Source organism: Ailuropoda melanoleuca, chromosome 3, assembly GCF_002007445.2.
Source record: "Ailuropoda melanoleuca isolate Jingjing chromosome 3, ASM200744v2, whole genome shotgun sequence".
NCBI classification, from domain to species: domain Eukaryota; kingdom Metazoa; phylum Chordata; class Mammalia; order Carnivora; family Ursidae; genus Ailuropoda; species Ailuropoda melanoleuca.
Genome location: NC_048220.1, coordinates 35,479,327 through 35,493,004, shown reverse-complemented (window position 1 = coordinate 35,493,004; position 13,678 = coordinate 35,479,327). Strand labels below are relative to the sequence as shown.

The 13,678-nt window shown below is 38.9% G+C and overlaps 2 protein-coding genes across 7 annotated transcripts in view; one reads left to right on the top strand and one right to left on the bottom strand.

Moving 5' to 3' along the window:
* Window positions 1-1,616, bottom strand: part of MTREX (Mtr4 exosome RNA helicase) — a 94,723-nt gene extending 93,107 nt beyond the window's left edge. For 2 of the 3 annotated variants that reach the window (XR_004624068.1, XM_002928073.4), the window contains exon 1: window positions 1,315-1,616. Coding sequence is in view for 2 of the 3 variants with exons in the window: in XM_002928073.4 (XP_002928119.1) it covers window positions 1,315-1,448 (134 nt within the window). In the remaining variant the exon portion in view is untranslated. The remainder of the gene's footprint in view (window positions 1-1,314) is intronic. The other variant, XM_034656238.1, reaches the window with a different exon arrangement.
* An 89-nt stretch (window positions 1,617-1,705) lies between these two features.
* DHX29 (DExH-box helicase 29) overlaps window positions 1,706-13,678 on the top strand; it is a 46,404-nt gene continuing 34,431 nt past the window's right edge. For 3 of the 4 annotated variants that reach the window (XM_034656234.1, XM_002928078.4, XM_019808845.2), the window contains exons 1-5: window positions 1,706-2,069; window positions 9,334-9,407; window positions 10,785-10,898; window positions 11,806-11,935; window positions 12,667-12,809. In XM_034656234.1, the coding sequence (XP_034512125.1) occupies window positions 1,889-2,069; window positions 9,334-9,407; window positions 10,785-10,898; window positions 11,806-11,935; window positions 12,667-12,809 (642 nt within the window). In that variant the 5' untranslated portion in view covers window positions 1,706-1,888. Of the gene's footprint in view, window positions 2,070-9,333; window positions 9,408-10,784; window positions 10,899-11,805; window positions 11,936-12,666; window positions 12,810-13,678 lie in introns of those variants that run through there. The other variant, XM_034656235.1, reaches the window with a different exon arrangement.

Genomic DNA, 13,678 nt, shown 5'->3' with positions numbered 1-13,678 from the left:
TTTGATTTCCTGAGTAAACAAAAATACTTCCTTAATTTACTTTTACTTTTATTGTCTTTCCTCTTTCAATATACTCTTAACAATCACCACCATGTTAATTTCCCTAAACTACCACTCTACTTACCCAGTCACCAAATTAGGACAAAAAAACCACAAAAACTTATTCACCATGGTTTAAAAACGAAATTAAAGTTCATGTGCTTGATATTCAAGATCCTTCACAATCTAAAACCAATTCTTGCTCTCAGTTTTATCTCGTTTTCCCAAAGCTAACACTCCCTCTAGCCCAATTTGGACTTTGAAGAAAAAAAAAAAATCTGCCCATGAGTAACAAATCATTTCCTCTTGCATGTAAGGCTCCCTGAATGACACAAATAGATATTTCTTTACTGAACCTGTATAGCAATTAACTGTATACACAACTTATTTTATCTCCATCACCTACTAACCTGTAAAATATGTACTTGTTCCCTCTCTTTATCAGGACTAAAAATTCCTTGAGGGCAAAATCATGTCTAATTTAATTCACTCTCCTGGTATCTCCCCCAGTGAACATTAAATTTTGTTGATAAACAATGAATCATCTTACTTTATTTAGAATCATCTTATTTTAATTCATGTATTAACTTTTTCTTGCTCTAATATAAACAATTCCGTACACTTTAAGGCAGTTTTATTCATCAGTCTATACTTAAGTTTAGGAACCCGTTTTAAAAATTTTCTTGGTAAACTCAACGATAACCAGCTTTTGACAATATATTACGTGCTAAGCACCCTCAGGTGCTTTACATACATTATCTCCCTTGATCCTCACAACCCCAGCAGTAGGCACTGTCACGTTTTTATGGGCAAAAAAAGAAAGCCTGGAGATTAAATTTCTCTACCTTGTCCTGTAGTCCGTACCACGTCAATCCAAGTCACGTTTTCTAAGTTTCTTAACCCTATACTGAACAGGTCATTAGTTTCATTTATTAGACTGTGCCAAGTACTGTGGGGTACAGAACCTAAGAAATACCTTACCTCCCCCTCCGAACCCCACAGCGCACACCGGGGTAGTCAACACGCTAGGCTTTAAGAATTGCAGTGGCTGGAGCTCACGCTGCCGGCGGACACTGGGGAACGCCGGAGTCTCGATTCACTAAACCAACAGTCTTCCTCCTCCTCCAACATTTTCCCCAAACCCCTTCACTTCCTGACGCCACTCGATGTACACTCCAATTACTCATGCTCTACAAAAGAACGTTATATTTTCTCCCCTTGCAGCATTGAGAGAGAGGGGGAAAAAACTCAAAAAACTCCTGACACCTTCCTTACCCGCCCTTTTCCGCAGACCCCGGCGGCCCCTTCCATCTCCCCTTTTCTTTCTCCTTGTCTTTTTTAGTTCCGGGCGCGGTGGTCGAGTCGTCCTCGAACACGCTAAAGAGTTCATCCCCGAAAGCGTCCGCCATCTTTCGGAGCTGGAAGACCAAAACTCCCTCCTACCCACGATGCTCTGCGAGCGCACAGGCAGTGACGCCAAGAGAAGCCTCAGCTGTCGCCCTTAGGAGACAAAAAGTAATCCGTCATACAACCATCCTCCAGAATTCTTCCCTGACTTCTTCTTCTCTTCCGACTTTTCCTTTCCGACCACTACCCAGGGGCCACTTCCCTGACTTAAAAAGGGAGCGTGGAGAGGAGGCCCGGCACGCCACAGGCACCTACGGGGCGGTGAGGAGGCGGAACCGTGGCGAGTCGGACCAATTGCAAGGCAGCGGTCGCCCAGGCCCCAGAAGCCCGGATGGAGGACGCAGGTTGGCGGCGTGGGACCCGGGGAATGTAAAGAGCACTTGGAGGCGGTGCTGCAGCGGTTCCGGGATCTGGACGGTGGCATTTTTTGCACAGTTGCAGCATGGGCGGCAAGAACAAGAAACACAAGTCTCCGGGAGCCGCGGCGGTGCGGGCCGCAGTGTCTGCTTCCAGAGCCAAATCCTCCGAGGCCGGAGCTGCTGGGGAGGCCCAAAACAAGAAGCCCTTGGCCAGGCCGCCCCCCGCCGCTGCCGCCAGCACCAGGGAGCCCCGAGTTAAGCAAGGTACGAGCGGTCCTGGAGCGCTGGGCTTTCCATCCCTAGCAGCTGCTGCTTTGTTCAGGGGAGAAGCCAGCGCAACTTGGGCGGGCCCTAGGTCTCAAAATTTGTATCTCCCACACCTGGAGCTGCTAGTTCCCTATCTGGTGGTTTTGTTCTAGGTCAGTGTAAGCTGTTGGGGCCTCCCAAGTTATGACAGTAGCTCTGTTGCCGCCTGGCGTTTCCCACCTACTCCCCCCTTTTTTTTCTTCCGAGAACAGAATAAAAATTGCATTTGTCCGTCTCAGCAGGGATCCGTCCTGAGCCGTCACCCAAACTAGCTACCCTGATGCAGAGGGTAGGGTGTGGAGTTCCTAACCTCCTGGAGCCAGACCCATTTTGTACTTGCTCTTCATATCATTTTCAGCCAGGGTGTAGTGTTTTCATGGGTTGTGGAAAAATCTGCAGTGCGAATTTCAGTACTAACACACCGAATATGGTTATAGTCTATTGTGGAATTTTCGCCGATCTTTATCATAGCCATGCTGTTTTGGCGTACTGTGCAATTTGACTTGATAACTCAGAGACTGCTGATTCCGGCTACAGATGAGGAGGCCCCTATTACGACTGATTCCAAAAGATGAGCAGGTGTACTCTGTTTTGTTCTGCTTGGCTAGTTTGCTTGTAGTTTTTACTGAAATACTGGTCCAACACATATTTATTGTGTATACAGATACTGCTGTATCTTTCACGATGTCAGGGGTGGGATGAGCAATATGGACACATCACCTTTCATGGACCTTGCTAATGTAATGGTGGATAGACACATTAAATAATCACACCAACATTGCTTTATACTTACTAAGTGCCACCAAAAAAAGCTAAGGAAGAAAATTTAACAAGGTAACCTAACTTTTACGGCGGAGGAGGAGGGGTCATACATGGTCTCTTTGAAAAAGTGACAGTTAAACTGAGATCAGGAGGACTAATATGTGTTAACTTTGTAAAGAATGGGGGAAGTAGTATCCTTGGCAGAGTTAAGGAACTCCACGTGCAAAGATCTTGAGTGAGGAAGGAGCTTGGGTCTTTGAGGTACTGCATCACCGAAGAGAGGGCGAGAAGTTGACCCTTAACAAACTTTCACATAGAAGGTGGATAGATAAATCTCTGCCCTACAATTTATTATGACTTTTTTGTTGTTGCAAAAAGGTGGTTTTATTAAAGCAGGGGTACAGGACCCATGGGCAGAAAGAGCTGCTGCCTACAATTTATTATAACATTTTTAACTACAAAGTTTTAATGCCTGTAAATACAGATACATAGAATTTCTCTTCGACTGTTATTCTGTAGCACTTTTACTCTCAATCAGCCTCTTTTGCATTCTTTTCCTGATATTCCTCTGAATTCTTTCAACTCTGTAATAATCATTTGTTCTATGTCTTCCCATTCCTCCTGCCCCAAAATGTGACCTTCACCAAAGGTGTTAGACTTTGACAGTATAGTTCTGTCTCTATAGCCTTTCTGGGAGAGTACTTCCATTACTAATTCTGTCTTGTCCTTTGAACGTGACTCCTCAATCTCTCCAGTCCTGGTCTTTATTCTAATCCCAAATCAGCCATTCTATATTTACTTGGGTCTTTTGGCCCTATTTTTTGCAAGCCTCTCAAATTTAACTTGACTAATACTAAACTACTTTTTTCTCCCCACACTCGCTTTTTTGATTTCCTTGTTTCTTTTTTTCCACATTCCTCTTTATTCAATGTCAGTAGTTACTTTTAATGCCTTCCTTTCTTCCTCATGTGTAATCTCTTGCCCAGCTTCATTCAGTCTTGACTCATTTATCTTCTGTGTACACCATTTTAACTTTTCTTCTGTGCAGTTCACACCTGTCTAGGCACTCATGAATTCCTAGAGTACCAACAAAGCCTTCTGATGGGTTTCCCCAACTCTGTTATTTTTCCTCCTCTAGTTTGTCCTGCATTCAAGCATCAGATTTATCTTGGAGAAATGCTTCTTTGTTCATAGCACTTCCTCAGTTTCTTCCACAGTATCTTCACTGATCCTGTGATAAAGTCCATGCCATTCACCTGGCACCTAAGACCCTTTTTCCAGCCTTTTTACTAATTCCTTTATTCACTTACAGCAAATCTAGGGTATTTTCATTGTTCCAAATGCAGCTATTGACTTTCTCCTCCTGTATTCTTGCCACTTTCTCTTAATGGAACACCACCTATCCTACTGTCTTCCAAAATCCTGTAACAACCATTCCAGATGTCAACTACATTTTGAATTCTTCTGTATCCACAGCTCATTTATTATTGTTATTTGAATCATTGTTTTTGATGTCTAGGTCTTGCCTGTTGTATGTGAGGAAATATCCTACAAAATTTTAGGAAGTAGAAACTGTTTCATGGATATGTATCAATATACCTCAGTATCTATTCCAGTGTTGTGCATATAGTCATTAAAAATTTTTCTTGGATAAGAGACAAGGCAAAATTCAGAGGAATTAAGGCTAAGAAATCAAGAGAGAGAAAATGAAAGGTTATCTATTAAATTTGTAGAAAATATTTTATAACCTAATATATATAGCAGTACATATAAAATAAATCTGTTAACAAAGATTGCCACACGGTTCTTCTTTTTTTTATTTTTTTCTGTTTGGATATTTTTATATAACATATCTTAGGCCTACTTTGGAGAAAAGACATTATCTCTGAACTTGTAGTTGCTAACGTAAGCGTAACTGTTCTAGTCCACTTCATCTCTTACCTTTTCAAAAGTTTGAGGCATTGTATGTAGCATTACTTTCTCAAAATTGTCCTCTCATCTCGAGGTAGAGAATCACCATTGCCATAAAATGGCTCTTGGCACAATTCTCAGTATACTCCTCCTGTTTTTTCATTTCATTTGTTCATCAAATAATTTTTGAATTGTTGCTATGTGCCAGGCAAGAATTTAGGCCCTGGGAATACCACATGAACTGGTCGGGGGAGAGAGCTAACAACTGTAAGGCTTGTATGTGTGAAAATCCTTATACCTAGCTGACAGGTGAAATCCTAAGAGGCAAAGAAGACTGGGGGAGTAATGTCATGAGTGAACTCATAAAAACCATGATAAATACTTTTCAAATAAAACAGAAAAAGTGTGACAAAGGGCAGAAAACCATGACTTGGTAAAGAATAAATTGGGTGGTAGAGTCTGTTTTTAGAACACGGAAGGCTTGGGGTGCCTGGGTGGCTCAGTTAAGTGTCTGCCATCAGCTCAGGTCATGATCCCAGGGTTTCTGGATTGAGTCCCACATTTGGCTCCCTGCTCAGCAGGGAGTCTGCTTCTCCTTCTGCCCCTCACCCCACTCATGCTCGCTCTCTCTCTGTCTCTGTCAAATAAGTAAAGTCTTTTAAAAAAAAAAAAAAGAACAGGGATTGCTTCCCTGAGGAAACTTCTATGCTGAGATGGTTTGAAGCATCCTGCTCTTAGAAAATCTGGAGACAGAATGTTTGAGGCTAAGGGGACAAGGGCAAAGACCCTAAGATGGGTGTAAGCTTGGCATGTTATAAGAAAAAAAAAAGAAAGTGTCTGGGTGGAATGAGAGGGGGCTAGTGTTGGTATTAAATGTAGGAGAGACTTTACCTAGTTTACATTTTTAGAGGATCAGATTAGTCAGGTCGTTCTGGCAGTGTGGACTTCCTCACAGACCTTGACTACTCAGGTTGTATCGTTCATCCTCACTTGTTCTCTGAATACTCTGTACTTCCCTTTCAGAGCTCATTTGGATAATTAGTTGCTTAATTGCCCCATGAGGACAAGGACTGGGTCTTATTTATCTCTGTTTAGATCCCTTGGCTGGTTCAGATCCCTTGGCATTTGTATACTGTTCGTCAGAAGGAAACCAGAGTGCCTCAGTGCACCTGTCATCAGCACTAGCAACTGAAAAGTGTTAGTGATAGTGGGTCATTATAATCACTCTGTGATATAAAATGTAATATATTTTAAAAGGAATATGTGAAAGGAAGAGTATTGGACAATAAATTGATTTTTGGCTGATGGTTTTTTTATTAGCTGTGTCATCTTGGGGAAATCACTTCTTCTGTGCTTCAACTTTAATATTTTTGACAATAATGTGTTGCGTTCTGTGAAATATAATTTATAAATTTAAAATCCGTAATACTTTTGCCTTAGAGATACTGTACACTAACATCCTTACTTTCAGTCAGATTTCTAGTAACTCCCTCTGTGTGAAAAGGAAAACCACAGTTTTTAGAAAAAGGTCTTTAAGCAACAAGGAAAGTAGGTCATAAATCCTGTGCACCTTACTTGGCAAAAGAATGGGAACCATCTTTATACCATGGCCTGTTGACTTAAAATTGCATTTGAAAATAGGGTTAGTAATTTATACGCTTGAATATCTGTTTTCTTCTGGTGCCTTAAATTTTTCTTAAGTAACACATTTGAATCTGGTAGTAGAGAGCTGTTAGACTGACATTCTGAAAAGTTGGCAGCTGACAGGAAAGGAGACCAAAGAATTGCCAAATAGAAAATTAGAGCAGTTTCAGGTAATTGAATAAGTTCAGTCTTTTTAGTAGCCTCTGCACGCCTCCGGGGACAATAATAGATATCCGTAATAGGTAATGCCTCATAAAAAGCTTCAAATTTTGCTGATTGAACGTGTTTTAAGAAGAATTTGAAGTAGAAAAGGCCTTACTGGTTTACTTGATTTAATTGGTGATACCTCTGTGGCAAGACCTCATTGTTGCTTTATTTCCTCAGCATATTGATTAAAATAAACATAACCACTTTTAGGAACACTTTGACACCCAGTGAATCTACACCAGTATTTGTGTACATTCCTCTCCTGGTTTTCTGGGGACTCAGCTCTTCTTTTATGTGCCCTCTGGAAGTTCACAGTATAAACTGACTTCAAGGAAGTGATATCGTCGGATGTCTTAGGTGGAATGGTTGGAGGAGACAAATGAAAGCTTACTGCAATCTTCAGAGCTTACTGCTTACTTTAGTCCTTACTAACAAAAAAAATGTCAACGGAATTTACAGTTTCACCTCTATCAGTAACACATCAACCTTGAACTGCTTCTCAGTATAGTCTTGGTAATAAACTGCTCATCCGTCTGTACCTTTTCCAAAAGGGTTCTATTTGGGTCCCCTCAATGACTGGGGAGACTTGTTAACTCTAATTAGTATGCTAAATTTTTACTGCAGTTGATTAGACCTCACAGAATGGTTAAAGACTACTGATAGGTCCTCTCACATAGGACTGTTGACGTGAGTTGATGAGGAAGGTTACTAAGTTTAAGTCTAAGACTAGGGGCGCCTGAGTGGCGCAGTCGTTAAGCATCTGCCTTTGGCTCAGGGCGTGATCCCAGTGTTCTGGGATCGAGCCCCACAGCAGGCTCCTCTGCTGTGAGACTGCTTCTTCCTCTCCCACTCCCCCTGCTTGTGTTCCCTCTCTCGCTGGCTGTCTCTGTCAAATAAATAAAATCTTTAAAAAAAAAAAAAAAGTCTAAAGTCTAAGACTAAAAGATAAGGAAATTAACCATACTGTGCCAGAATTGCCACTCTCTTTTCATATACTAGGTAGCCTTGGGTACTTTCTGTATAACTCTAGCATAGAAGTAATTCAGGGAACCACTAATGTCTCTAGTTTAGACTGCCCAAACGTCAGTGGTTAACACTCAGAAACTTTTGCTTTAAAATGCCTGATTAAGTAGCATCTTAAAATGAATACCCTCGTGTAAGTCAACAAAGTTCAAAGTTCTTGACCTTTAAAATCATAATAAGCAATTTTTAATTTAATGTTTAGGTTTCTCAAAGTAAAAAAAATATTCTTTGGAGATATGTAAGAGTAGAGTAAGTATTATCAAGAGTCTAGGATTATTCTTACACAGCAGAGGTTCACCAAGTGTGTTTCAAGGAATTCTGTGGAATTCCTGAGACCGTTCTGGCTGGAGCTCCGTGAGATCAGAGCTAGTTCCATTATCTAAAATGTTGTCATTTTTGTAGTTATTTTCTCACGAGTATACAGTGGTATTTTTCAATGGCTACGTGATAGTACTACAGAAAATGGCATGCAAAAGCCAGACATTAAGAAATTTGCAAAAATGGAAAACAATTTTTTTTTATTTTGGAAAATGCAGTTATTTTTCATAAAGTGTTTATATTAGCTGCTTATGGGTTTGTTATTTTTAATGAATTAATGGATATTTAAAAATTTTCCCTTTTTATTTACAATATGGTATATTATCAGTGTTACATTTCACACGAACAAAGTATTTAAGATCGTCACTGATTTTTAAGAGAGTAAGGAGATCATGAGACCAAAGGTTTGAAAGTACCTTTTAATACTATTTATTCTTTCTTGGTTGGTCATTGTTAGAGAACTGATGATACACATAGCATTTCTGTTGGCTGGAATAGAGTTGGCATCTGTAGTGGGTTGAGTAGTGTCACGTTCCCCCCTCCCCCAAAGTTCATTTGCACCTGGAACCTCAGAATGTGACCTTATTTGGAAACAAGGTCTTTACAGATATAATTAGTCAAGGATCTTGAGATGAAATCATTCAATAAATAGTGTCCAGAGAAAGGAGAGGGATATTTGGACACAGACACACAGGGAATAAGGCCAGGTGTGAAGCCCTATGTATAAAAAAGAGGCAGATGAGGCAAGCAGCTCCTGGGATCACCAGAAGCCAGAAGAGGCAAGAAAGGATTCTTGTTCAAAGCTTGCAGGGAGCATGCTCCTGTTGACAACTTGATTTTGGACTTCTGGCCTCCAGAATTGTGAGAGAATATTTCTGTTATATTCGGCCAACCAAGTTTGTGGTATGTCCTAGGAAACTAAGACAGCCACCTTGGACTCTATTAATAGCAGAAGATGATAGGAACTGCCACCTCATTTTTACCTTAGGGGAGTGTTTCTCTTTAAAATTAACCATCGTCTCTACCAGGAATTTAATATCCTCTGAGAGGTCTTACTTCAGCCAAGTGCCAGGCAGAAAAGCATCTGATTGTGAAAATACGAAGATAGATTTAATTTAAAAAATGTACAGGCCTTTGCTCTTTGTAAGTAACTGGTTAACCTAGAGAAATCTAATTGGTAAAATGTTTTTGAAAATTTAGAGGCCATATTGCTACTTGTAAATTATTTGGCAAAGTGGGGAAAAAAGAGCTGAAATTAAATATTTAATGTTTAGCAATTTTTTAGAGGAAAATTAAAATAACGTAATAGCTATTAATGACTAAATTGCCTTGACTACTTTTTGTCTGTTATATACAGGTCCGAAAATTTATAGTTTTAATTCTGCAAATGATTCTGGTGGTCCTGCTAACCTGGATAAATCTATTTTGAAAGTGAGTACTGAGATTTTGAGTCATTTCAAGAAATGTTCTCTTTGAAAAAGAAAAAAAGATATTCTTAAATATAAGAAAATTATGGGGTATTTAAATTTTTTGTAGCAGTTAATTGCTGATCTGTATGAGATAGAAGTAAATCATAGCACATATGTTGAAAGCCCATAAGAAATTAAGGAAGATCTAGTTAAGATCCAAATTTCTAAAGGATAGCATATGCATCCTTTCAGACCTGATTTGGTGTACATTTCTAGCCTTCTCTCCATTATTCTTCTCCACTTAAAATTTTAGTTTAAATCTCATTGTTCCCTCAAATCCCGTATGATTTTATGACTCCAGGCTTTTGTCTACTTCCCCTTCTCCCTTTGTCACCTCTGGAACCTGTAGGAAGTCCTTCATAACTCAGCAATTTTCCTTGTGGGTCCATATTTTTTTCATATAGCTTTTTAAATAATTGCTGTGCTGGTTTACAGCTTATCTTTTTATATAGATTTCCTCTGCTAGACTGAACTCCTGAAGTATATTTTTGAACATAGCTCATTGTAGGCATTCAGTGAAGATGTGGTCAAGGGAAGGTGTCTTTGTAGGTAGATGTTTATGTATTCTTAGGTTAAAAAATGTGGAAAGAACATATGGAACAAAAATATTGAAGACAAATGGCTTATAGAAAAACAGGAATCAAACCCTGGAAGCCAAAAGAATGTGCGTTGCCTAATTATTACTATTTGTATAGTTTTTACTTTTATAGGTCTTTTGAGTGTAGCATCCATTCTTTCAAGCTGTGTGCTTGGGGTGGTTTACATTAAAAGCAGATTTCTGGACTCCATCTCCAAGAATTCTGATTCAGCTTGTTTAGGATCAAGCTTAGGAATCAGTCTCTACCAATAGCAATCCAGTATCTTGAGACATGCAGGTTCAAGAGGGTTTTTAAAAGGACTTTTTCTTGCCATATGTTGCTTTTTCCATGTCACATTTTTTCTTTTTCTTTTTTTTTTTTTTTCCCCAGATTTTATGTATTTATTTGAGGAAAATACCGGCGAGGGGAGAGGGAGAATCAGGCTCCGCTCCCTGCTGAGCAGGGATTCCCAATGTGGGGGTCAGTCCCAGAACCCTGGGATCTTGACCTGAGCTGATACTTAACACCATGATGCTTAACCAGCTGAGCCACCCAGGCACCTCTGTCACGTTTTTTCTTAAATAAATGGTACAGATGCGGTCCAGTGAATGGTAGTCTAAAATGCAATAATTATTTTATCTGATTTTCACTGAAATTCTTGGATTGGTTGGCAGGGATATAGAAAACTGTGATTTTTTTTTAATTACATATTGTTTAATAATTTAAGATTCTAATTGGTATGACCTTTTTGTCTTCAACAGGTGGTAATTAATCACAAACTGGAGCAAAGAATTATTGGAGTGATAAATGAGCATAAAAAGCAAAATAATGACAAGGGAGTGATTTCTGGAAGACTTACTGCCAAAAAATTACAGGTATTTTGCAAACTTTTTTTTAAGTTCCTTATTTTTATTAGAGCATTTTTAAGATCACTCCGCATGTGAGATGGTGAAATGAAATGACTTCTTCAGCTTCCATTGAGATAGATCATTTCCATCAGCAAGAATATGGAAGGAATTGGGCCAGATACAAGAACACACATTAAAATGGTGGTATGAAAACTAAATTACCTTCCCCAGATTATATTAGACTCTGTAGTCAGCACTTTGCTTATTTTTTCTCTGACACAATACCAGAAGGTACTTTGCCCCATTTTTCAAATGCAGAAATTGGGGCTTGGAAAGATTAAAGACGCTGTATCTGGAGGTTGTTAGTAAGTAAGTAGTGGAGTAAGCAGAGTCTGGATTGGAACCCAGTTCTTCCCAGCTCTAAAGATCCTGCTTTAGAAAGTACATTAAGATGCTTTACTTATTTATGAACGTGTTCATTGAAGCACTACTTAAAAAGAGAAAACATCTTAAATGGTCACCAATAGGAAACTGTGTAATTAGATTATGATAATGTCTACCCAATAGAATGTCATGTAACTATTAAAAGTGATGAAGAGTTTCTGATAACTTGGGAAGATGCTTATGTTACATTATTAAGTGAAATTTGTTTTTACAAAATCATAGAAAAATGACTGGAAGGAAAGATAATACATTGTAAACAGTATCTTTGAATTGTGAGAATATGAGCAGTGTCTCCAGGTCCTTTTTTAATTTATCCATAGTTTTCAATTCTCTCTTTGGTGAGCATATTTAACTCTTCTAAGTAGAAGGGGAGAAAATGGTATTTTTGAAAATAAAATCTGTATCAGTTTCTGGTTTAAAATGAGTGGAAGAATAAAATTAGTAATAAAAGGAGAGAAAATAGAATTTCTTTTTTCATTTCCCTTCATAGGATTTATACATGGCTTTACAAGCATTTTCATTTAAGACCAAGGACATTGAAGATGCCATGACTAACACACTTTTACAGGGAGGTGATCTCCATTCTGCCTTGGATTGGCTCTGTTTAAATCTTTCAGATGGTAAGTAGTATTGTCAAAAAATTCTTTCAGTTTCTAAAACCCTTTCGAAGTTATTTCAGCATATGTGACATTTGTATCAAGCTCTAAATTTTTTCATTGTTATAATTACTTATTTTGCAAATGTTCTTACTTTTTTTTGCTTTTTACAGTATATTTTCAGAGATTATAGTCCATGCAAGAAGAAATTTTTTGTGCATTCCTTTCAGTTGTTGGTAGTCAACCGAATGCAACAAATTCTCAATGTTTCCTCGTTTTGGTTCAGAAATTTGGGCCATCTGGCTTTGGATAAATTTGTTTAACCAGAAGACCAAGGTTGTAATCTTTGGCGAGAACCTGGAGTGAAATATTCCTTATATGATTAAGGATCCTGCCATATACTGTGACAGGCAACCAAAGAGTTGGAAAGGGTTCAGATCTTTTTTTGAAAATTTAGAAGTCTAACACATTGAGGGTGAAATAAATGGCCAAATCGAAGTGGGCTAGCTATCTCATGATTGTTTCCACTCCTACTTTGACAATAAAGCCAAGTTCATCATAGGATTTCTATTCGTAGGAGATGAGGGGTAGAAGAAAATTCAGTGCCCTTTGTGTAGGCAGGGTTTATGTGTATGTTTAATGAATGTATTTTTATGTTTTATGTATGATATGCAAGGGTTTATGTGTTTGTTTAATGAATGCAACTGTTTATGTTTTATGTATCATATGAATGGTTTTTTTATTCCCATTTTAAGATGCACTTCCTGAAGGGTTCAGTCAAGAGTTTGAAGAACAGCAACCTAAAAGTAGGCCAAAATTCCAGTCTCCTCAAATACCAGCCACTGTTTCACCTTCATTGCAGCCTAAAACAAAAAAACCAGAAGATACTAAGGTTAAGGTAATTGAAAAATTAAACATTTAAAGTTGTATAAAGTTAGAATGAAACACATGTAACAGTTCATGAGTAGAAATGCCAGGTTGCAATAGCATTTTCGCTTATTAAAAATAACTAATTCCTTTGCCAGGCTTTTCTATCACTGTTTCAGTAATCTGCTGCTGCATAACAAACCACCCAAAAAAGTAGTGGCTTAAACCAACAATTAATTTCTTTAGATTCTACTGTCCATACTGGACTCAGCTGATTGGTCCTTCTGTTCCAACAAGGTATTTTCTTAGGCTGGAATATCCAAAATGGTTTCTTTGGGGGCTATCCAAGCATTCCTCTTTCCGTGTGGCTAGCCTGGGTTTCCTCATATGTGGTGGTTGCACAGTGGTCTGATTTGCATGGCATCTGGCTTCCAAGAGCAAGTATTTGAAGATGATAAGCTCCAGCTTATATCACTTGTGCTAATGTTTCCTTGGTTGAAACAGTCATGTGGCCAATTCCAAAATACGTGTAGAAGGGGATTACAGAAAGTCATGAATACTGGAAGGTGTACTTCATTAGGGCATTACACTTAAATACTGTGCATATCATGGGGCACCTGGGTGGCTCAGTCAGTTAATCGTCTGCCTTCGGCTCAGGTCGTGATCCCAGGGTCCTAGAATTGAGAGCTCCATGTCAGGCTCCCTGCGCAGGGGGAGCCTGCTTCTCCCTCTGTCCCTCCCCCTGCTTGTGCTTTCTCTCTCCCTATCAAATAAATAAAATCTTCAAAAAAAATAACTCTCCATATTGTAAAAACTCTGTAAATGTGGTTGAAGCTGGAGAACAGTATGCTACGTGAAATAAGCGTGTCACAGAAAGATAAAGACCGCATGATTTCACTT